The 26,365-nt window shown below is 37.4% G+C and overlaps 1 protein-coding gene across 1 annotated transcript in view; it reads right to left on the reverse strand.

Annotated features, from left to right (window-relative positions):
• col6a1 (collagen, type VI, alpha 1) overlaps window positions 1-26,365 on the reverse strand; it is a 37,086-nt gene that overhangs the window by 1,968 nt on the left and 8,753 nt on the right. The window contains exons 14-32 of the mRNA XM_084394622.1: window positions 25,509-25,562; window positions 24,199-24,261; window positions 23,544-23,606; window positions 23,316-23,369; window positions 23,152-23,187; window positions 22,938-23,000; window positions 19,944-20,006; window positions 16,072-16,134; window positions 15,912-15,974; window positions 15,766-15,816; window positions 15,635-15,670; window positions 14,401-14,463; window positions 4,973-5,038; window positions 4,029-4,064; window positions 2,870-2,906; window positions 1,599-1,607; window positions 1,379-1,503; window positions 966-1,075; window positions 607-793 (exon numbers count right to left, since the gene is read on the reverse strand). Of these exons, the coding sequence (XP_084250748.1) occupies window positions 607-793; window positions 966-1,075; window positions 1,379-1,503; window positions 1,599-1,607; window positions 2,870-2,906; window positions 4,029-4,064; window positions 4,973-5,038; window positions 14,401-14,463; window positions 15,635-15,670; window positions 15,766-15,816; window positions 15,912-15,974; window positions 16,072-16,134; window positions 19,944-20,006; window positions 22,938-23,000; window positions 23,152-23,187; window positions 23,316-23,369; window positions 23,544-23,606; window positions 24,199-24,261; window positions 25,509-25,562 (1,242 nt within the window). The remainder of the gene's footprint in view (window positions 1-606; window positions 794-965; window positions 1,076-1,378; window positions 1,504-1,598; window positions 1,608-2,869; window positions 2,907-4,028; window positions 4,065-4,972; window positions 5,039-14,400; window positions 14,464-15,634; window positions 15,671-15,765; window positions 15,817-15,911; window positions 15,975-16,071; window positions 16,135-19,943; window positions 20,007-22,937; window positions 23,001-23,151; window positions 23,188-23,315; window positions 23,370-23,543; window positions 23,607-24,198; window positions 24,262-25,508; window positions 25,563-26,365) is intronic.

Consider the following 26,365-nt stretch of genomic DNA (forward strand, 5'->3'; position numbering starts at 1 on the left):
CTCATTTCAGGGGACCATACTTGGATCCCAATAACATGAAATGTCATTGGATCACAAGGTCTCCCTAACTAAACATCATGGCATTATGTCTGCAGCATATTAGATTCATATAATTGAATAATGAATTATATTTCTGTGGAAACCGTTTCTGTACATTTCAGCCTCAAAGATCCACACAACAACGTTAGCATATTAGCTCCAAGTTCCACCCGGGCTAATTGGAAAAACGTGCCTGTTGCAACATTTCTGCAAATATATATTATGTCGCTTCTTGCATGTTTCGCGACGCTTTCAAAGTTAAATATCCAATGAGTGGTATTGTTCAGCTTTATCTGAAACAGATGAACGTGAATCTGGAAATGGTATCGCAACAGTTCAGCGACAAAATGCCCAGGTCATATAGTATTGTTTATTAATCAATAATCTGGCTGGTAAACAGAATGTGTGTGAACAGGAATAAAAATTGTTGGTGTTTTACGCCCACTAGTGTTTATTTCAGCTGGAAACTGCAGTGAATTGTACTGTATGCTAGGTACGTTTTGGAGTAGAGGCACGTTTTTCCTTGGACAACCATGAGCCTTGGTTGTCCAGTTTTATTAGGTTTACCTTCAGTCCCTTGCCACACAGCACATTTAGGGGCATTTTGTCCCTCTTGGTGTCAGAGCGTCCATCAGTTAGGACAAGGATCACACTCTTCTCCGTCACTAGCTTGCTAATCATGTTTTTTAGCGAGTAGTCCAGAGCTTCTCCAGTGTATGTGGCTTCAGCTAGCCAGCGCAACTCTTTCACAGCTCTAAAGTGAAGGACAGAGATAATCTTTATTTATTTCTTCAGACACAATGCCAGACATGCACACAAAATGCAAGCTCATCTGATGAGGAAACGAATTCCTTCAAGCCAAGTTGTTATTGCCATATGTGTGCAGATTATGGCTTTTAAAACAAAAGAACATTGATATTTCATACTGTTTTAGGTCTGTCAGGGTCTTGATGTTGGGGTCACCAAGCTGTACGGCCTCCTGAGCACTAGCACCGCTGTACTGCACCACGCCAATACGAGACTCGTTGGCACCAAACTGCAAAAAAGAAATAGGAAACTCAACTTAAATGCATCTATTATCATTAGAATGTGGAATTCATTTAGAAGAGCCCATGCATCTAGTATGTAACCACCACATCTTCAAGATTAAAGGGGACCAAATGTAATAATTTAAGAAACAACCATTGAAACCCGTATCGGTTTACCACTAATCTGAATATGACGGGGATTGTGTCTTTCTCAGAGTCTATCATGATTACAGCCCCAATGAATACAAGTTGACAGTTAACTGAAGTGTTAATGAGTCTCATAGTAAAAAAGAAAATTAAACAACAAATACCTGTCTTAACTTGAGTCTGTCCATGATCGTCACAATGAAGTCTTTAGCAATGGCGAAGTTAGAAGCACCAATACTCTCAGAGCTGTCCACAATGAAGGCAATGTCCAGGGGTCCGCATGTGCATTCTTAAACAACACATGTATAAAAGGAAGATGGCATTGCAGAACACTAAATAAAACAGTTTGAAATATTTCTTATACTTCAAAGTCTTGGGACTTACCACAGCAAGCTGTAAGAAAGAAAGTGAAAACAGATTACATTTGCATCAAATTTGCCAATATTAGGCAGATCAGAAACGTATGGTCTATCAAAACATTCAAAGTAAGGGATCCACAATAATTTAGCTATTTTAGATATGGAAGAATCTGGTCTGGAAATAATATGAGTTCATAAAAGTTTGTTCATTTATGATTTAAAAAAAAACAGTTAATGCTCTGACCTAAATACCTGACCATTTTTTTTTTCTCTTATTTTTTAATTTGTAACCCAAAATGAGGATATTTAGAAGAGCATATCATATTTAATCTGTGGTGGCAATGAATAGAACAATGGCCTATTTAAATCCTCTGTTATATAAAATAAAACAGAACTAGGCAAGTAATGTTATAAGTAATGTTATATTTGGGAGGAAAAATAAATGGTAAAACTCCAATATACACAAAGCAGCCTAATCTAAAGTGAATGGTTGGATGTTTGTCTTGTTGGCTGAAACAGATATTTTTTTTATTTTGGACAATTTCGTCTTGCCCTTGCATCTGATTGGCTGATACTGTCAAATCCTATTCCTTCAAATTGATGTGCACTTTCACACTGAACTTTTACACACTTCTGTTCAAAGAATCAGTGTTTTCTCTCCAACTGGATTATGTCCTGTTTTCACATGCCCGGATGGTGATATTAAATATCTAAGTTAAGCTTCCAAAACTAATATTTATGATAAACGTGCACATTATGAGCATTTATATGAATCCATTCTGGGTTAAAGGCTATGGCTCCTGCAAGAGTTATAAAACAAAATAATGAATTTCTAAAAACAATAAACATGCTTCTTGGGCATAAACTGATTAATTAAAAACTGGCATAATACTTTGTGCAACTGAAGTGGATCTACACATGCATATTATACATATGAACGCATGAGTTTTGGGGAAAAAAGCACATTTACACACACACAGTATTGTATACTGAAATCTGCTTTGCTCAAGAAAATCAAGATTTTGTAGAGGGCCTAAAATATTCCTTGAGTTGCAAATGAATAGTGGTTATTACTAAGAGGCAAAGTATCTCAGTGTTTTTTTGCATGTTCTCTACTGGCCTGCAAAGTTTTGTGAACACTGAGCTGGCTAGGTGGATTGCTGTATCATCACTTCATGGCACGAGTCGACATTACGGTGTTAAATCATCAATGTGGGCAACAGGCAGGTCACCTTTTATGGAGGCAGTGAAACGGAGTAGTGAGTCATGAGTAAATACAAAAACAGGTCTACTCACAGCACATCTTCATGATGATATCCAGAATCTCACATTCCTACAAAGAGAGGGAGAGAGAGAGCGACATTAATGGAGAGAGACTGCTGCCTCTGCAACTGATTTTCTCTGTCGCCATTTTGTATCACAAAATGGAGCCACAAGTCCATGTTTTTTTAATTACAGGAAATTCTGCACTTTCTGCACAATGCTCCCCAGAGACTCGCAATTACTACAAATACACTTTTTAAAAGTGTATTTCCTCTTGTGCTGAGGGATGAAAACACATACTATGTCAATATACACACTGCCAATAAAGGGGTCACAAGGAATACAATTTCCCAAAATCTTTTGATAAAAAAAGATCATTGTACTATTCAAATAATATGCAAATCTTTCTCTCCAGTGAAAAAGAGACCATTTTATTTTAAACTAAACTGGAAAAAAAAGCTGACTCATCATCAGATATATACTTTGGGATACATGTACACATGACGGTCACATTTACATTGCCTATTTGGTATTCAGAAACTTGTCACAGTAATAAAGAGAAATTATAATATTCCTTAACACCAGAATAACTAATATTATGAGTAAAATGTGTCCGGTTGTGTCCTGGCTGTGTAGCACCTACAGCTCTGCAGATCCTTCTGAAGGAAGAGCAGCAGGAACAAACAGCTGAAGTTTAAGGTCCCTCATCAGTCTGATCGTAACATGACACATTACAAGTAGCCTTCAGGGAATTATATATATATATATATATATATATATATAAAAAAAATATATTTTTACAAAATAACCCCTTCAAATGTCAATCTTAAAGACTTCAAATCTATAGTGTCGTGCATTCATTTCTTTGCAGATACATTTGGAACAAGCCAGCTGTCGTGTGATATTAAAGGATGCTTTTATTCCACAAAAAGACTAGTCTGGTATGTGCTTGGGCCTTGGCTAGATATTACCATAGCTACTGGCTATCAGCGATGTGGAATTCACAAAAATAACGGAAAGTGAATTGTGGAATGTCCAGGATCATTTATTATCAAGAGCACTGTCACCCTCTTTGTCTCTTCATACAGGAAACTGTGCTGGAAAATTTGCATTAGATTATATCCAATAATGTGTGCTTTCTTTGATTTGTGCATTCAGCAAAACCCAGTTCATTCAAATCAAACTCACTCACATCTGCTCCTTGAGGTCCAGGTGGTCCTGGTGGTCCCTGTGAATGAATACAAGACAGATGAAATATACAATGTGCACATGAAGACACATACTGTACTAGTATCGAACAACATAAACAGGTCTTTGAAAGGGTCAGTGTCTGTTTTGTTACATGCTACACAGATGTAATTCTGCCAGAGCAAAGAAGCTCTGAATCTCTTCCCAAATAAGAGCATTTTTGAGACGGTCAAGTCTCCTCCTCTCTGGATGTCATCCAGTGGCAAAGAGGAACATCACGAAATTGCAGGCTGAGAGAAATTTCCCTTCCCACACACCCATAATTCATGGCTGTTTAATGTCGTTCTACATAACTGAAGATTTCTACACTTAAAAACTTCTCTTGGCTCCTCTGGACAGTGTAAGAGCCTTGAAAATACAGTAATGCCAATCACCTTCTAAATGTATCTAATGAGATTGTGTGTCATTTAAAGATGTTTAACCAAGTTCAGGTCCAGGTTTTCTGGCATGCTTTATGCTTAAGTGAGCATGTTAACTGCGGCCAATGGTATTTTTGATTCTATATCAAGCGAACAATAAAATTTGTTTTTCTTTTTAACTTTTATTTAGCCAAAGTTTTGGGGTCAGATTTGTTGATTACATTCCATTGTATTTCTCAACAAAAGGTTGAAACTGAACTTTCTTGCGCCTTTGGATCTCAGGCATTCAATCCAACAGTAGATCGGCATGTCTACGTTTCACTGATTCAGAATACAGATTATTTAAAGTGTGTCAGGATGCTGACATAAGCACATGGTACAGAAAATCATGCTCATATGAACCCTCATTGGAGAACATGAATCACAATATGAACAACTATAACCATTTTTATCATTAAACCCTTACAAAAGTAGGGAAAAATACAGTAAACACAGACTGAAAACATTGAAATGGTGCATTCCCACTTACGGGATTTCCTTCAGGTCCTCGGTGACCTTTGGCTCCTTTAGGCCCAAGTGGTCCTGGGCTGTTGTTCTGTGGAAAACAAGATATGAACATTTAGCCTGGAAAATACAGTGTATACAGTGTAATAAGTAGATGTGAAAGCGGAACGAAACTGCACTACTCATTTGTGCTTCACGGACCGTTTATTAGTTTGGATCAATAATAGACAGCTCAGTGCCCGAGCTAATCGCAAGATCACACGACATGGTTACTACACAATGCTACCAAATACTTTCTGTAGAACTTTAGAACAATAATGTTAATTACTATATTGCAGGTTGATTTAACCCCCTGGGGTCGGCAATCACGCCGGCGTGATCTGCTCGTTTTTTTTCTTATCAGTGCAAAAGAGACTCAAAATACTCGATTTTGATCTTACATATAAGTGTTATCATTCGATCCTGTTAAGTGTCTATTTTTTTTGTGTATACTCACAATAAAAACAAAGTGTTGTGCTTTTTTCCAAATAAAGAAACTAAACATGATGCGAGTTCTGCCTTCTCTCTGTCAGTGAAGTTCATTCTAAACGCGTCCGAAAATGAACTGTAACTCAGCGAATACTCAGTCCCACAGGCATACACCGGCATATAGCTTGAATTCTCTTCTTTTGAATGAAACAATTTATTTAAAAAACAAATATTCTCAGTTGACTCCCATTGTCAGTCTTCTCATTTCATCTCATTAAGTGTTAATGTGACCACGCCCACAGAGAGAGCGCGCTGTTTGAACACAAATGATCTGAGGCGATCCATGCAAACGTGTCAACGCCCACATCAGCTGGATAAAACACATCAAGTTTAATCAGACTTGTGCACTTTATGTCGTCTTGCTTCGCCGTGAGGAATAATCCTATCGTAATAATAATCCTGGGAAATATACCCGCGGTTCAGTTTCATTTCGAGGAGCAACGGATCCAGCTGAGGATTGTAGTAAGTTCTTTATTCTTAAGTGCTTTGTTCTAATCACGATATGCAATAGTGTCTGTAAACCACAAAAATACTGTTTAAGCTGTGCCACTAAAGTTTCTGCTTGTGCTCCAAAACATTTTCAGTAAGGGTCTACAGAGCTCCTAGTATAAAAAAGTTAGTCTGGAGCCCTGTGGTGGAATTTTCTGTCATTAATGACAGCACTTGCCCACCATTAATGGAATTTTCCGGCAATCCATGTTTTCACTGTTTTAGGCAAGGGGTACTATTGTGCATCTTCTGAAAGAGTGCAGAATCTCTGGATCCAAAAACACGCAAACAAGAAACCGAAACAAGTGATAGAACACGCTAATGCAATCATCACACATTCAACAGCATATAAATCAAAATTGCCTGAATCGAATGAAATGTCCTTAGAAATGTCCTTGTTGATGGACTTGATCTACTCAATCTAATCACATACTCAATCAATCTTTAAAATCTATTCATATGCCTCTTAATCCCAGCCTCAGTCTTTTGGACCTCACTGTAATATCAATACTATGACCATCGCAATCAGCAATCAGACAACTATCTCCATTAATTCAGCTGTCTCTGCACAGTTTTGCCACCAGCCCAGCAGATATGTTAATTTCTGTCTCGTGCCAGATCACGGTCAGACGGTGAGATAATACTAACCACCTGTCCCCACTACAAGCCGTCTCTCCCATGCTGCTTCAATTACCTTCAAATTTCTCACTTCAAAGTCCACAACTGTCACAGTCACAGATGTTCTCCTAGCTCACAGGACGAGGTTAAATGATGGCGTCATGCCAATATTGTTATGGCTCATTGTGATTACCTTGACAGATACTGGACCAAATGTGGGCCCCTCGAGTTTGGGAGAGGCCGGAGGAGCCCAATCAATTGTTTACAAGCACAGAAAAACATTTCCAAACAGTCTTGGCCAGCAGAAAGATAGAGCCAAACACAAGGAAAAACACCTTCATGGCTCATATGGAGCAGATGTGAGGCCCTGAATAAAAATGTATACAAAATAACATATACACACCATATATACTGTAAACTTCAACATAATAAATACATCAATTTGGCTAAGAACATCTTGAAAAATAAACGCATTTCACTGCTAACATGTATAATCAACAGAATGCTAATGCTCCAAACAAATGCAGCTAAAGCCAACACATCACCTGACAGCTTTACTAGGAGAAGCAAAGTCATTAAAATTTCCTTTCCCACAAAAAGTAGATCAGGCTTCAAGCTGGTTGCTATAAACAATTTTTTGTTTCAGCCACAGTTGGTTCTATGCAATGAACTCAAACTAGATTGCTAGCATACTGTATGCTAGTGTTCTGAGTGGTTCATAGCACGTTGCTATGCAGGGTGTTCTGGTGGTGGCTATCATGAAAAAGTAATCTTGGTTGACTTAGCAAACACCAATATTAACAGAAGTCTTCAGAAATGTCTTAACCAGAATGATCACAATGCAAAACGTTCATGTATCATGCAAACATTGTGTTTGATTAATAAAGGCCTTTCTGTAGCCCAAACATTCAAGTGTGTTTTCAATCACAGCAGTTTAACTTTACTTTAAATCAGTGTTTGTTAAAGAGTTCTCCAGACCTGATGGTTATAATAAAGAGCCTCTGGCCATTCTTTAAGATTCACTTGTAAAACACGTGGTAAACATTTTAATTTATGGGCACTGCAATTCTGCTAATGATTACTTTTGGATTCTAAATGCATTCTAGATGAATGCTAGTATGGTAAACTACTCAAAACTTTTTACAGGGGGTCTTTAGGTTTTTGTGAGTAGTTGAAGAGAGTTACAGAGAGGTGATAAACACAAGGCTAGGTTTCTAATTATCGTAAATTGCTGAACTTTGAGTGCATCTGTCTAAATAGCCATTGCATTTTCATGTTTTAGGCTCTAAGTGAACTCTTCTAGCTAAACAAGTTTGTTGTCTTCTGAAATATGTCTGAACACAATTCAGAACATCATGCAAGTGCATTTTCATCCTTGTCACAAGAGGCAGTATATAAAGGACATTAGCGTCATAGTCCAATAAGAAACCACTGGGTACTATATACTGTATGGAAACCTTGTATTTCCATATTTCATTTTTTTTTTTTTTTTCATAAATCATTACTATTGGTCACCCTTTAACTCTGTCTATGGGTTTTGCAAATATTTAAAATGCTTGTGACTAAACCACGCAACTCCACTGGATCCTCAAACTGATGTATGGTGTTTATTTTTTTATTTTTTTTACAGTTTAGTGTTGCTTGTCTTAGCAAACACCACCAATATCAGAAGTCTTGCAGAAAGGGTATATGTCTTCACTAAGTGTAAACAGTTTACACACATATGCTGCAAAATGTGTGTGGCTTGTAAACATCCTGTATGATTTATGTGGTCTTTCTAAAGCCCAAACATTCAAGGGTGCATTTAATCACTGCTCAACAAACAAACAAAAACCTGGCACTCTATCCTCCTAATGTGTGAGAGAGACCAACCATTTTAAAATTAGAACATAATTTTTAAAGACAGAACCATGAACAGCCAACAGATGAAAAACAATTCTTCCACATATGCACGTCTCCACCACTTCCTTGAAGGTTTTGGTTTTGCATGGACAAAGACAAACACAATGATGAATAGTGAAGCTGTCTGGGCGTTAGATCACCAAAAATCGACTCCAGATGACTGAAGATGAAAGCTTGTGAGCATATGTATTTGTTGCTATTTTGCATTGGCATGTACAACCACAATGAAGAGACTAAAAATTGTTTTGATGTAAAAATTAAACATGAGCTCAGCGCTTTGATATAAGCATGTGTGATATGTTTACAGCCGGCATTCACCTTGTCACTCGACTAGCATCCCACACAAGGGTGGGTGCTATGAACAAAACCTCATATCATGCTTATTTTATTATATATGGGATAATCCACAGCTGGGTGTGCATTACATGATTTTAAAGTACAACGTGAAGGCAAAGAACCACCCAACTCGAAGCGGAGGCAAAGTGCATCCAAATCGTGAACTGCACACCTATTATCCTGCTTATATCATGATCACTTGCAAACACTGACAACATGAAGCAGTTATTGATGTTTACAGTGCAAAATTTGGCTGGAAGGGTTAACATGGCAGTTATTTTCGCCAGCTACGACTCGTTAGATCAAGCATTCTGCCCGCTTTAAATCACACACAGAGATAAAGTGTGGTAAGATTAAATTTATTTGACTGAATTATAACATTTATTTGAATTAATTACTGAGCGATTGAGAGAAAGATACATTAGATGTGCTTGTGAATTATCTCTATCAATGAAGCTGTGAGTTAAATTGCTTCAAAAACCGCGTTATTTCTGAGAAGTATAATGTAGAGATTCAGTGGCAAAGCTACTTTATTAATAAAAGTTACAGGGCAGACTTTGACAAGTTTCTGTGCTCCTCAATGCTTCAGCGTGATCTCTGATCTCTGTGTATGAGTGAGATGTGTGTGTGCTTTAATGAAAACAGTGGGTTAATATAGAATGGTTATTAAACTGACTGGAAATACCTATGCATTAAACCATTTTTAATGCACACCTTCCAGGCAATCAGAATAAAGTATTCTGACAGACCATGGTATAAATATATATTTAATAAAAATAACCACGTGATAATGTCTATTTTGGATGATTAATTGACTTGTGGGTTAAAAATGAAAGTTTCTCCTTCATTTTGAACTTTGTGGGTGTAATAAAAGATCAATTGAACAATCTCATATTGTCTCATATAATATCATATAATAAACAGACTCAAAACAATAAAATAAATATTATAAAATGCATAGTTCTAACTTTAAAAACTGACTTGATTAGTCATATTTGCAAGTCTGTATTCATGTACCAAGTATTAAAAACAATGTAAACTCAACATAAACTTAAACTCAATTTAAACTAACTATATTGAAATATTCCTACCATCACACAATACAGTATATAGCATCCTACGGCCCCGTCCTACCACAAATATGTTCCAGATGTAAGGAAGTGACATGATGAAATGGAATCTATGGTGTGATATTACAAAGTCTGCAGTCCATGCTTTTGTCCAGCACATTTGGAAGTTTGGATTCTTGGATTCCAGAACAAACAGTTTGAAATCTACCTGCTGAGAACTGAGTGCTAAAGGAAAACGCTGCAATCTAAATCCTTCAGATGTACGAAATGGCCAGAACGATCAAAGACCCGAATGTGCGGGACATTTCCTCAAACATTTTTGCTGAGGAAGTGCACAGCTAGACAACATAAACAACAATAGGAGAAGCAATTAGTCAGTGGAGAGGGCGGTAGAGCGTAAGTGTTTGCTTTACACCTTGTTTGTTTCTGTTGTTCAGATTAATATTTGCTGCCAGGAATGATTAACTTGTTTATTATGTATTTCTATTTTCTACTTTAATTATAATTTGTATTTTGAGGTGCACTTATTTTTTATTAGAATAATAGTTGTTGGCTAACAAGAAGGTGTTCATTATTTGTATTGCTGGATGGAGGAGGTATCCAAAGCACATCAACTGGTCATGGGGGTTCCTCAGGGATCAGTTCTTGGACCCCTCCTCTTCTCCATAAATCACTGGGACCCGTCGTACAGGCACATGGTTTCTCCTACCATTGCTATGCTGATGACACACAACTCTACATTTCAACCAGATGATCCAATGGTAGCTGCGCGGATCGTAGACTGCCTGGCGGACATCTTTGCATGAATGAAAGAACATCACCTGCAGCTCAACTTGGCAAAGACAGAGCTTCTCATCTTCCCTGCCACTTCGACTATACAGCATAATTTCACAATCAATAATATTACAGAATATTAATAATACAGCCACGGACTCCGCTCCCTCCTACCTCCACTCTCTGTAAAGAGTCTACATCCCCTCCAGAAGCCTGATCGATAAATGAGCGGCGCCTCATCACAGAGAGGTACAAAATCACTTTCCAGAACGTTCTCATACACTGTTCCTTGCTGCTGGAATGACCTTCCCAACCCCATCCTGAACACCAAATCCCTGACAACATTCAAGAGACATCTGAAAACACATCTCTTCCATGAACACTTAACTACATCCTACTGAAAAAAAATAAATCATCTATGCTTTAACTTAATCCCTTTTTCCTTAAACCCTCCCTGCTATAGTTTCTCCAATTCTGAACAATGTTTGAAACTTTGGGCCCTATCTTACACCTGGCGCAATGCAGCGCCAAGCGCGACGCAAGTGATTTTTGCTAGTTTCAGTCCGACGCAGTTATCATTTTCACATCCTGCGCCACGTTGTTTAAATAGCAAATGCATTTGCGCCCATTTGTGCGCCCATGGGCGTGCTGGTCTGAAAACAAGGTGTGTTCTGGCGCACTGTTGGCGCGTTGCTATTTTGAGGCAACAGAAAGTCAATGGTGCAATATTTGTTTTGTTATTTAATGAGCGCGTTAGTAATGTGCGCCTATAGGCGGGTCCACAACGCGCGTACACTCTGCTTATTAAACACACAGGGACGCACAGCAGCACACAAACAAACATGCCAAATATTTAAAATAAAAGGATTACAATGTAAAAGCAAAAGTGGATTCGGACACGCCCTAAGTGAACTTGCGCCGTGCGCTTTAGACCATACGCTTAGTTAAAATAGGGCCCTTTGTGTTACTGTACGAGCACATCTTGTGTTTATTTGCCTCTTTATGATTAATCGCTTGTTGTATTCCTCATTTGTAAGTCTCTGGATAAAAGCGTCATCTTGTAAATGTAAATATTAGCCATGATATCTGCAGTCAAGTCCCTGCAGACCTCCAAGACTGGATGGGAATAAGTCTGATTGATGAATGCACGGGATCAAAGCTACTAGTCAAGCTACTAGTGGTTTTTTGACCACCCCTGACCAACAGGGTGAACGTGAATAACATTCCAATCAACCAATCAGATTTGAGGGATAGGTTTACAGTTAATGTCAAGTTTAGGCTTACAACAAGGGTTTGGTGCTTCTTATTCACCTATCATTTCCCTCAGATTTTAGGGATAAGTTAGAGTAGGTTTAGAGTTAGGTTTAGGGGTAGGAATAGGGTTAGAACTATGTTTTTGGACAGGACTGTTGATCAAGAAACAAACAAAGATGTTGATCCAGGAACATGGCTTACTTGGCAAAATCACAGTGACCAGATAGACAGAGCTGTTTATTTTGGGATGAAATCAGAATATTTCCACTTGTAAACACAGACAGGGAAGAGAATGATTGCATCTTTAAGAGGTTTGTACATGTGTGGGACCAACAAAAACAAAAACAAAAACACAGTCCAAAATTGGAACGTGAGGAAATCTCCTTTAAAGACGTCCATACTCAAAATATGCATGTTAGTTTGTGATTAACTCAAATTAAGTGTTGGTTTGCTGTTTTAGTGTGCTGCTACGAGGTTGCTAGGAGAGAGGTTGCCAGGTAGTTGCCCAAACCGATGATTTGAGACTTTATTCATACATTATTCATGTACACATACTGTACAACATTTAAAACATAGGTTAGGAGTTTCTATTTATGAGCAACACTAGCAATCTCCACTAATAAACTTAAAAATGTACTACATGGATGTTGCATCCTCCCAAAAATAAGAGATGTTATTGCAGTGGCCAAATTAAACATCTTGAACATTTTAACTTTCCAAAAAAATATGCACCAATAACACCTCTACTGCAACAACAGTCCCATTTTAGCTGTTTTAGTTTTAGTTGTTTTACCTGTTCTAAAACAACATTTCAAAACTGAACTGGACAGCAGGAGTCCTCAATTAATTGGCCAAATCCCAACCTCTTCAAAACAATTTCCACCATTTAAATCAATCATCAGACACAGAAAACAGCACTGTGTCGAAACTCTTCTACAGCACATGTTGTTTTGTGACTGTGAGAGCGCTGGAGAACCATCTGTTGGACTGAAAGTGTGTGGGGGCTGTAAAATAATGTAATCCAGCTGAAGAGTCTGGCTTTAGAAAAGTGTCAAACATGAACTTTTCAACAAATTTCTGCTCTCAAGCATTCTTGTTTATCCAAACTGATATTTTAACTATTAGGCATCTCTAAAAACGTTTTGTTTATTAATGCGTGCATTCAAAAGTGACAAAGTTGGTTACCCTGTTGTAGTGTACCAAAAAAAGCAAACTTGGCTCACAATAAAAAAACCCAGACGAAATCAAATCATCTCAAGACTTCCTTTCTAGCGGTCTGAAACTATAAGTTAAATAAAGATACAGCCTCTTGAACTTTGCTTCCTTGAATCCATGACAACAAGATATATACAGTGCACTGCTGCCTAAACGCAACGCTAGCGTCAGCGACCGAAACGCTGAGAGGCTCCAGGATTCTCTATGATGTATGTGTGACCGACACAAAAACTTCTTTAAATTGCAGAAATTAATAGTTCATTGTGTGAAATTATGTTTTAGTTTTTTGGGGCGGCCATGTTAAAATCACATGACCAATCAAAACTGCTTGCTTTATTTCAGAAACCCTCCTATTATTGGACACTTTCTTTTGCAGAATACATTTGCAGAACTATTGCTGACTGAGAACGGCACTTTTCCGCAATGTTATTGGTGACTAAAGATTTTTTGCATTTGCATGAACCTGAAATTATTTTGCTCAGTATTTTAACCAAGACAAATGTTGCACATTTAACACACCCTGTTTGGTTCGATTAAAACGAACCCTGGTGCGATTGCTCTGTTAATGCGGTTTATTTGAATAAGTGTGAACACTGCCATCCGAAACCTGGTGCGCACCAAACAAGCGGACCGAGACTGCTGAAAAAATTTATCTCGGCCCGCTTCCAAATAAACTCTGGTGCGGTTCGAATTAACACAACACGGACCAAAGATATGTAAACGAACCAAAAATGGTACATGATGTCACAAGAGACGACGCTAAAAAGGACAGAATGCTCAAGGAAACCTGTTTTTTCAGATCCGCGTCTCCTCACAACAGATCTTTGTTTGTGTATACACGTCATATACGTATATATGTAAATATACGTCATAAAAGACGACCAATCAGGTTGTGAACATATCCCTATGCATTAAGGTTCGGTTTAAGTTTGGTGTTAAAAATGCCAATGTGAATGCTAAGTGGATCAGGACTAAATATTCATTTTTCTTTGGTCCGGACCAAACGAACAAAGCAGACCGAACTACAGGTGTAAACACACCCTCAGATTTTAAACCTTTGGTGATAGTGCTTTCGACAGTGCTTAACTTGTATTGAACCCAGAACATTCCTTTAAAAGAGAAGAATTTCATGAAAAACAGAAGAAGGAGAACAAGAGAAAAGTGATATGCGCGCTATGGAAAATTTGGACAAGAAGCTAAACAAGGGGGAAAAAATAAAATAGGGTGATACAGTGTGATGAGCACAAGTGCATTTAAAATTACTCACATCTAATCCAGGGTCACCTGGCTCTCCATCATCTCCCTTGGGTCCAGGGGTTCCTTTTCCACCCTTGAAAGTGAGAAGATAAAGAAAGTGCAAGTGAGAAGGAGGGATATTAGGTCAGATGAATTATCTTTGCTGCGTCATCTCATCCACCGTCTCCTCGTAACGTCTGGCCTCAGACTAGACGATTTACATCTGCTGGGGATGAGTAAATTCAGCTGCTGTGTGTCTATTGCGATACGCAATCCCTGCTGGGACACACATATGCACTAATCCCTAATGAATCAAGACGTTTGTGAATCAACAGATAGGCATGCTAATAAAACCACTAATAAATCATATGAATCATATTCTCAGTATTAACATCATCTTCCATATGGAGGCTATATTTTAATCGCATTTTGAATTTCATGATAACCACAGACATGAATTATATGCTCAGTTGTGGAGTGCAGGGTAAAGGATTTTTCCAAATTATTTTCTCAATAGGGATTTTCACAACAGCTCCAAGATATATGACATTTCCAAATAAATAAATCAATTAAGTAATTAAAAACAAACAAAATTAGATGGTCTTGATGTCTTTGATGAAGGAATAAACTACTCATCCCATAACAATGGTAAAAAAAATAAATAAAAAAATAACTAACAATATTATTAATTATAAAATAGTAACTCATGTTTAAGTCACTGATGTGCATGAGCATGTTTCATGAAAAATATTCAAACATGCAAATATAATAGTTTGAGAGTGCAGGGAGATCTGATTACATCATTCACACTGATTTATAGACCTTATGTAGCCCCGCCCCTTTTCAGCGCTGTGCTCGTTGTCTTTTGACTTCCGGTCTGTATTTTCACAGCGATCTTGTGTATTTATTAATGAACGGCTCGTTTTAAAATCTACTGACATTTGTTAAGGCATCTGCTTAAACATTACAATCCTCATGATAACTTTCATTAACTTTACATAACTTTTCTGACTCATAAGGTCTATAAGAGTGGGAGATTCCTACTATTTTGCTGTACCAGCAAATCTGATTAATGTTTCACTCTTCAGGATTACGGTTCTTTACTAGGAATCATTTATATCATAATTTAACAAATCAAAATTGTTATTCATTATCATTCAATATCAGTTTCTCAGTGAAAGAAATTAATGGGGATTTTTACTTCTGGAAAACTAACGTTGAGTTCTATTGAAATAGAGATCTTCTGTAAGGTTCAGGATACTTACTGGTGCTCCTTGATCTCCCCTGGGGCCAGGATAACCCTAAAAGGATACAAACACGCACATAAACAATAAACATACTACATTAAATATGATTTTTGAGGGCAAGATATTTAATCAATTGAGAGGTACTCTACCTGGAAACCATGGCATCCTTCAGTTCCATTTCCTTCCGGTCCATCTTCACCCTGAGCAGGTAAAAAAAAAAAAACGTTGTTACAGCCACGTACAACTGCCTTTGGTTAGTTAAAACTAGCTCTGAAGACCAACAGGACTAACTCACCCTCTCTCCTATCAGGCCTCTGTCTCCTGGAGCCCCTTTGATTCCTCTGACCCCTTTATTTCCCTAAAAAACAGAAATTTAACATAGGAAAAGTACATCAGTCGTAGATGCAACAATAGGTCAGGGTGACAGGTAATCAAGACTAGTTAACATTACCCACCTCTGGCCCAGCAGGACCTTCATCGCCACGGTAACCTGGAGCCCCTCCCCTGCCTGGCGCGCCCTGTTGGAAATGAGAAATTATATTCCTGAAGACATATGAATATATTAGCATCCCTCTGTTAGGGGGAAGACATATACTTAAACCAGCCTAAACTAGTTTTCTGGTTTTAGCAACATGGTCTCCCAGCTAGGTCAAACTTGGTCAAGTCTCCCAGTCTTACCAGCTGAAAAGCAGCCAACAAAACTGACCAAAACCAATTTTCAAATTTAATGTGAAATTATTGTGAAATGTGTATGAAATGTATGAAGAACGAGACCACAGAAGAGACATGACATTAGTACCAATGGGAATGGTTGGTGATATTAAAGTCCTGTTTGTGGCACATTAGTATATGTGAGGGGGAAAACTCCTCAAGATTGGTGGTGACCATGGTGGCCATTTAGAAGTCGGCCAGTTTCCCTAGTTTCAGGTGCTGCACATCTCGTATCGTATTTTTCCAGCAAGATGGTGCACCACCACATTATGGGTGCCAGGTCCGAGCATTCCTAGATGAACAGTTTCCTGGAAAGTGGATTGGTCGTCGTGGGCCAGTTGAATGGCCCCCAAGGTCTCCCGATCGGACCCCCTTAGACTTTTATCTTTGGGGTCATCTGAAGGCAATTGTCTATGGTGTGAAGATACGAGATGTGCAGCACCTGAAACTACGGATACTGGATGACTGTGCTGGCATTTCTCCTGCGGTGTTGTTATCAGTGTGTGAAGAGTGGGAGAACAGGGTTGCATTGACAATCCAACACAATGGGCAGCACATTGAACACATTTTATAAGTGGTCAGAAACTTGTAAATAACTCATGAACGAATAAAGTTACGTTGAAACCAAGCACACCATTGTTTTTCTTGTGACATTACCAATAAGTTTGATGTGTCACATGGCCCTCTTCCAATTGAAAAAACAAAAGTTGTATCCAAGATGGCCGACTTCTAAATGGCCACCATGGTCACCACCCATCTTGAGGAGTTTGCCCCCTCACATATACTAATGTGCCACAAACAGGACTTTAATATCACCAACCATTCCCATGTTATTACGGTGTATCCATATAAATGGCCCACCCTGTATAATTGGTAACACTTTAGTTTAGTGTCCAAATCTTACTATTAACTTGTTGCTTATTAGCATGCATATAACTATGACATTGGCTGTTTATTAGTACTTATAAAGCACATATTAATGCCTTATTCTGCATGACCATATTCTACATCCCTTAATCCTACCCAATATCTAAATTTAACACATACCTTACTGACTATTAACTATTATGAGTTTAATGAGTAAAAAGTCGTAGTTAATAGTAGGAATTGGACCCTAAACTATACAGTATGGGTGACAGGTAATCATGACACCCATACAGTATGAAAACAATCTATTTGATTTGATTTATTTATTTTCAATGTATTTTTTATTTCAATTTTGTATTATTTATTTTATTAATTTAATATATTAAAAATACATTTCAGAGTAGAGGGCCATTAGAATGAAATATTCCTGAATGTAATAACATAAACTCCAGTAATTGTCTCACTAAGAGTCAAGGGTGTAGACACTGAAGACAGAGAGCCATTCATGACAACATGACCACATATTGGAATCATACAGTTATCTAATGTTTAGCTTTTTGTTGGCCTTGAAGATCTGAGTCATCGACTAAAAATATACTTTTGGTAAATGACTCAGTTAAAAAAATGTAACTTTTTATTTGGTTATTTATTTATTTTATTTTTAAATGCAGCATTACATTTCCGAGAGCAGAATCTGACGCATGGGTAAATTAAATCAGTAAAAAAGCAGGCTTTGAGAGAGCAGTGGCTCATGACTTCAGAAACCCATCCAGATTTCCACCTATTTGAACACTTCTGTTCTTTCCCATCCCACCCACTCAACTCTACTGGAAAATACCTCTGGCAGGACAAAAAAAAATAAAAAAAGGAAAAACTAAAACTCACGATTCGCTGGTAAGCACAAAAGCTGCGCATCTGGGATAGCGGCGGTTCTCGCCAGTCGCTAATGAAGATTATGCGAGAGCGTAAAGGGCTTGTACAAACGGCTGTTTTTGAGAAACAACAGATGATTTTTCAGAAAACCATGAAGCTGAGGAACCGTTCTGCACGCACATGCTCCAAACACTCTCACGTAAAGCTGCACAGGAAATTTAGAGTCCTGAGAGGCATCGCAAATTTGTTCTTCTGCTCGCAGTTGGCCTGGTAGTTTACAAGTGCTTTAGAGAGAAGTCATGTGCTGACAGAACCAGCATGTATGGAGTTCTGTGGTGCAGCTGGTGATGTTGTAAGCCTCAAGAATCCAAAGTCAAAATCTCAGCAGATTAGCTTGTTTCAGCTGGGAAATCTTGAGTCAGGTCTGGCATGAGTAATCACTCACAATGTCCTTCCTAAACCTGAAGCATTCTAACGAATGTTACTCATCGCCTAAAAACCATCCAAGTCGGTTTGTTTGAGACAAAAATTATGCAAAAATTAAAAATGAACTTATCTGACAGGAGGTGCATTAAATAAAATATAAAACATTATGCCACCATTGTTAAACTCTTTATTCTGATTGGTGAAAAAATATCTTGAGTTAAACACAAATACACATGTGGTCCCTGCTTTTAAAAAAACTTCAACTGGTATCACTGACTGGCCTAGTATGGCTAGCTTATTTCACAGAAGAAAAGTGCTTAAAAACCCTCTAAAACAAGCCAAAGGTCTGGCTGGGCTGGCTAAGAGCAGTTTAAAAGAGTTTTTTGAGAAGTACCTATGATATTAGTGGAATAGCTGACACTTTTTTTCTCACTAAATAAAATAATTTAATAAAATATCATATTAATTTTATGTATTCATTTATTTAAGAAGCTGTGTGATAAGTTGGATAATCAACAGTCAGACCATATAAGACCCCTCTGCTTTGTGTTGTGGCCCACTTTTTATGTCATAATTTTGACTTTTTATATCATAATTATGACTTTTTCGCAAAATTTCTAATTTGCATAGTTTTTATTTATGTAATGGGCTTCCAAAAGGTCTTCTATTATTGGTTATGCATACTATGAACACTTAAATATATTCCATTGCTTTTCTAAACTCTTTTCTTTATTATTTACGAGAGGACACATAAAACCATCACTAGTGCTGTTTAATTTAAAATAATCTATGTTGTTTTATGTGATTATGGCCTGGATGGAGGAACTTAATGAGTTTCAGACACTCAGTCGACCCTACATCCTAAAATGACGCCATCTTTTACTACACAAAGTGTACGATATTTCTGTCAGGGAAGAACATTTGTATACTTTTAGGTACTGAAATACATCTGTTGAACTGTATCTGCTGCTCATGTTTGAACTCACCCGGCTGGTCTAACAACGTCCATCTGGAGTCCATCTGACCTTGGGAACTTATATATCTTTTGTTCTTTCTCCTCCCACTGCCCAAACCATCACAAATGGCGGGAACCACTAGACGTATGTCTTTGTTCCTCAAGTTACTTTCTAACACAGGCCAGAGGTCCAATGATCTCAGAGATTTCAGAGGGCCTCTCAGAATGCCTGTGTCCTGAGGTCATAAGCTTTCATCCATGTTCAAGCTCTAGTGTAAGGTCTTATGTCTTACATACTACACAATTCTGCAATGTATAGTTCTGGACTAACATTTAAGGAAGCGGATAAATGTATAAATATGATAAAATGATTGAGGTTTGTGATTTGAACTCCTGCAATGTCTCAGATCAGGCAGGGTAATGCAAAAGGACTTTACACAATCTTACATACTCAAAATCTGCTATAAAGAAGTCATGATGGTTTTTGTCACTCACCGGGTCTCCGTTTGGCCCAGATGATCCCTCACGTCCTTGCTCACCCCGGGGCCCAGGTTCACCCTGTCAGAGTTAAAAGTCCACATTAACTTCAATTCTATCAATCTTTTTTTATAGTTGAAATGAGTTTGTTTCATAATTGAAGAACTTTGCAACATTACCACTGTTTATTATTACTGTGAAGCTAGTTTGAAATAATCTGTATTGTATAAAGCGCTATATGAATGGTGACTTGACTTCAAAATATTTTATTATATATTATACATAAACACTTAAGGCTTAAGTTGTCAAAGTAATTTACAGAACAGAACATGCACACTTAATATCAAATGAATTTGTTTGAAACAGAAATTATGTACATCTGTGGATAATATATTGTATGTCAGATATGTTTAACTTATAAAAATGTGTATTTGATTAACAAGAGAGTCACCAGAGCCATTTCACTCATCAGTGAGAATACAGTATCCTTTAAGTCAACATGAAATCAAAATAAAACCGATTTACTTTCTTGTGTGTGATTAATTTGCACATTGTTTCAATAAAATATAAACTGTGAAAAGATCTCGTCAATGGCGGGGAAAGTGTTAAAGGGGCAGTAAGCGATAAAAAAAAGAAAAAAAAACTTGAAAAAAGAGGATCGGACTCAGCACCACAACAAACTTGTAGCCAATCAGCAGCAGGGGGTGTGTACACTCATGATGAGGGAGGAGAGAGAGTGAGAAAGAGGGAGATTTGAAGAAAGACTGTTGAAAGAGAGATGGCTGAGAGACATTACAAAAGAGAAAAGGTCAGAGGATTATCACTGGAAAAAGAAAGGTTATGATCAGGCAAGAGCTTAAAGCAACACTAAGGAACTTTTCCTCTTCGGTTGCCCTACAGGTTGGAAGCGGAATTGTCCATTACCGCTGTCATAAATAATTTCGCCGGCCGCAGCCTACCGTCGCACGCACGCTCGCTGTTTATCTAGCACCGGCTTTGGAATGAACGATGTCCACAGACAAGGTAGAGTATGTTGCATGATTTCATGAAAGTATGATGTATTGCGAAATCAGAAACGAAGAAAAACGAAATAATGACTATTGTAACGCTTGACGTAAAGCAAGTCAAATTTGTAGTTTTCTTATGTCTCATTCGAACTACAGAAACACGACTTGCATAGTGTGGTTATAGCAGATATAGGGCTGCAAAGCGAATCCAGAAGTGCCTTTCAACCTGTTACGACTTGATGACCCACTGATACGATTTTGGAAACATTATTTTAAGGTAAAAAATGTTCCTTAGTGTTGCTTTAAGGACCCGCGTTACTATCGGAAAAGCTTTGCAGCACTGGAGAGACCGAAATGGAAAGGCCTGAAAACAGACGCTGAGTTTGTGTTGTTTTAGCTCCATGCATGAGTAACATTGGTTTTGAGTGTGTGTTGCTGGCGACTTACAACGAACTCTTGCTATATACTCGTGTACTGTATGTTAATTTTTTGTTCTTCCTTGTCATTCATCCGTCATCTTCGCTTTATTTTTCGCGAAGCTTTATTTTGCTTTGCTTCAGCTATGATAAATAGACATCCACCCTTGCATTGTTTGTCCGTGCATTTTGTGGGCGAATCAATGAATTGGAGGGGTGTATTTGTTTGGGTTGATTTCAAATATTAGCCGTGTTTAACAATGATTCTCAGAAATCACTTACTGCACCTTTAAACGTACAGAATGTAATTTTTTCGCCGCTAGGGGTCGCTAACCTCTTTACAATAACAAAGGTGTAGTTTAATGACGCAACATTTGCTAAGAATTATGGATCTTGTCGTCAACGTCAAGCCGAACGATCTAATAATGTTTATGGATGACTGAATACATCGATGTTTTTATCATGACTGTGATATGAAGCAGGTCAGGATTGCTAAGAGACAGCTATCAGCTCCACACACGACGCGAGTCCCGCGGAAATAAAAGGAATAAGGACATTTCATTCTACCGAACTACACGCAAGTGCAGAATTACAACTCACAGGTCAGTTTATTAGACAAATTAAACTTGTGAGACAAATTAAACTTAGTCTAACATTACACTATCACACTAAACTGCATTTGAATGTGTTGAAATGTATGTGTTAGTTTGTCTGTATGAGACTAGCAGTAAGCTAGATCAACATTAGAATAACATACAGATCATATTCTAAAATTTTATCATTGTTGAACTATATAACATTGATTAGTTTTATGTAAATGTGCTCACCTGTTTAATAAAGTACATGTAGGAGCGGTCGAAGTCTCGGACGTGGAGCTCTCGTTTATATACTGTCTATGGGAGCTCTCGGCATCTCGAAAACACCGCGCTGATATTGATTCTCGTTTTAGTTCTCCTTTTTTATCCAAAATCTGCTTGCCATGGTCCATAATGTTTGAACGAAACAACAACAGCGTGCAAATAGACATTGCGAACTACACAGTTGTCCACGTCTATCGCCTTGGTTACTATCAGAGGGCTCTGGTTGCTATGGCAGCACGAGCGGAAACCAGGGACAACGCGGATATGACGCCATTGGCGGCGACAAAACGGAAATAAAGAAACGGGACGTGTCTTCGAATTAAATTACAAATTTCTCCTGGTTTGAAAGTTGTTGGAAACAGTCGGGATAATGTAAGTACACAACTAAAAAAATATATATAACATAGATATAGTGATTTTTGCTATTTTTAAAGCAAAAAAGTTACATATTGTAACATGGAAGTAAGCTATTGTCTGTGAATGTGTGAGGTTTCCGATTCATTAGTTGTTAAAGGTAAATAACTAGAAGAATAACAAAGTCCAGTTCTAAATGGTAAAACTATGTGGACTACAAGCCAGCATTTTTATGAATACGACAATAATTTAAAATAATATGATAAGAAATACCAGTTTACAATATCAAGCAGCATAACAGACTGTTTTTTTTTTTTTTTTTAACTAAAATAACTAGAAGCCTGTTCATACATTAAAAATAAGGTGGATACTTACAGGCTCGCCTCTGGGCCCTCTGTTACCACGGGAACCTTGTTCACCTTTTTCACCAGCTATGCCCTACAACAGAAAAAAAATCTGTTCAGACCATCTATATATCTTTACCCTCAAATGTAAAAATGCAAAAGGACCCCCATTTGAAAACAGCATAAAACACAACCATTCACATTACAAGCTACAAGAACAGAAGTAAATATTAATGTTTGATTACTCTGTCTCCAGTTGGGCCGTTTGGTCCTGTTGGTCCCTGAAAACAGTACAAGACATGATAGAAACCATTAGATAACACTAAATTCACATCTATCAGACGTAAGTACATTGCATGTATAGAATCCAGCCTTTGAAAAGGTTAAAAAAAAGCATGAAAACACTTACATCATCTCCTCTCTCGCCTTTATCACCATTGGCACCACGAGGACCCCTGTCTCCCTAAAACAACAAGCACAGCGATTGCAGATAGGCCAATGTCCTTTGAAAACTGTATACTGTAAAGACCCATTCTGTACACACCAGTAGTGAAACAGAACTAGTCTATATTCTAACATTTACCAGCCAAATAAAATCATGATGTAAAAGACATCAATATATCAAGTTCCTCTGTACCTTGGCACCAGAAGGTCCATAGTTTCCAGGTCTTCCTGGTTCACCATTTTTACCAGGATCTCCCTGAAAGCAAGAAGCAAAGTTTAATTATGTTTTACTGCAAGAAATTACTCAAAAGAAGCAAATATTACAAATTATATCTCTCTAAGACAGAACTGGTAAATAAATGTAGAGCAAATGGAGACTTTTGCTCAAATCTTGATCTTCTCAAATCCAATAATCCAATAATTTCATGTGTCTCCTGTGAAAATGTCTCAGATTTTGCGCAGATTTGTCAAAATGAAGTCTGCGATCAAAAGTCAGAGATCTCAGTATGGTACTATGAACTCATATTTCCCATCAAATGCTCCTAAGGCAAGAACTTTTATTCAGCAAGAATGCATTTAATTGATCAAAAGTGACAAGTAAAGACTTTCTATTCATCCAAGTATTCTGAAAAAACAACAACAACAAAAAAAAACACTTAAATGAAACATATCTAAGAACTCATTAAACTCTGATCAGAGATGGATATTGATATTGGTTGGACAGATATTAAAAATTAATTATATATTAATATACTGAGAACTCTTATTGCTGTCTGATCATAGGTTCTAGCATGCTCTAAATTTTGAATCCTCATTTTTTGAAATACAGACAAATTTTCATCCCTTACTCTTTCTCCTTTGGGTCCATATTGGCCGGAGTCTCCTTTAGGACCTGGTTCTCCTTGCAAGCCCTACAATATGAAATAAAAGGTTTATTTATAAATAAAGAAGAAGAAGAACATACAACCATATATCCTACTTTTCGTTTAGTATATTCTTTCCTACAGAATCTAAACGAAGTACAAACACTCGGAGAGTTCTGAGAGCAGTTTAGATGTCAAATTTGGTAAGTGTTTGGGTGTTCAAGAGGCAAACATCCCCTGTCCTGGTCTCCAGATGCAGGCTGGAGTGGAAACAGGCGCGCATAAAACTGACTGACACATCACGCAGCCAATGAACATTGCTCAAAGGGGGCGGGAGCATCTGCAGTCCTATAAAGGTGATCTTTTATAGTAGAGTGATATCCATTTTCTCATCCAATTAGATTCTGATATCTAAACATGTGGATCTATAACTTGGGATAATTTCAAATGCATCTGGATCAATAGAAGCTCCAATGTATCTGGATCAAAGTAATATGATGTGAACATGCAAACAATTCTTGCCCTCAGCTCCATAAACATGAAAAAAAAAAAAAAAAACTGGTGTAGTAGATTTCCAGTTAGCAGATTTATTAACATACACGTGCAAGTGTAAATCCCCACCCTATGACTTTGCCAAAATAACCATATATGGAGCTTACAACGTGTGTTTTTATTATGCATGACCTCATCTACATATATGCGCATATTACCATCAACAAATGTGACACTAATACATTTAACGGTACAAGAAACAAAAAAAAAATAATACAGATTGTACATATCGCTTTGATAAAAATCCTTTTCTTAATTACTATTACCAAACAAGATCGTTTTAAGACATTAAGACTTGTTTTATTTTAATGTATCTTGAATGTGTAGAACATGAGTATGTCAAATCTAGGATTAGAATAACAAGAGTATTATTCTCACACCATTGGAAAATTGGCATTAACATTTTTTTTATTATTATTATTTAAATTATAAACCAATTTTTTTTTTTTTATAAAACCTTTTTTTTTATTTAAAAGATATTTAGATATTTTTACTGTAAATAAAACAAATTTCCTTCAACTCAGAATGTGATTTTTCAGCAATTCCAAGAGGATCACAAATTATTTGAAATGAGATTTTACAAAAGCAGAACATCCTTTACACAGATTATATCACAATGCATTTAAATTAGTAACCAAAATATATATATTATAATATAGCCATAATTAAATGTGGTGTATTAACCAGTCATTCAGTTCTGTTCATTATTTGACATCCTTTTGAGAGGCAACAGTTATACTTACATCTGGCCCTGGTGACCCTTTGCAGCCTGGAAGGCCAGCAAATCCTGGCTCACCCTATGAAATATAATACAAACACACAAAACATAAACACTCTTCTTCATGGTGGGAGTCAAACACCTTGAACTGCATTTAATTATGTCGAGGGTGACATCACACTAAGAAACAGTGAAGTCATACAGACGAAAAAGATCTTTCAAAACAATACTGCATGCAATCTAGAGACGGAAAATAACAACAGAAAGAAATACGTGTCGTAAATCACATCACATGATAAAGTTTTACTGTGAGTTGAGATGTTTCATGTGCAGACGGGGGAATAAAGACAAGGCACGGTGATTTGTTGAGTGGAAAATGCCCTGAAAAGAGTTACAGTACATGTTGAGAGGAGCAAAACAACTCAAGGGAAGAGACACAAGACTAGGCTTTTTCCCCAAACGGCAGACACACTTAAAAAGAGACAAAGCAGAAATGGAATAAAGTGTCAGACAGACAAGACAGACAGTCATGCAAAGTTCTCTGTATCTTTTGTTCACATACTGTTAAACTGATATCTGACACAGGATGCCAGAGAAAGCAGCACAGTAATGAAAGAAAAATAATGTCAAATCTAAAGTGTATTAAAAACTCATTTTATAGGCAGTTACCATAGGAATATTTCACGTTGAACTTTTACACATTTGTGGAACACAAAAGGAGATATTTTGCAGAACATCTGCATCTCTTTTCTGCACAATGACAGTGAATGCACAGTAGACGTGGCGCTAATAAAACAGGAAATAAAAGATGTACCATTCAGTTTGTGCACGGTGTATTCTAAGTCTTCTAACAGAAGGACAGAACAAAATGTAAAGCTTTAT

This window comes from Rutilus rutilus, assembly GCF_951802725.1.
Source record: "Rutilus rutilus genome assembly, chromosome: 22".
Taxonomy (NCBI): Eukaryota; Metazoa; Chordata; class Actinopteri; order Cypriniformes; family Leuciscidae; genus Rutilus; species Rutilus rutilus.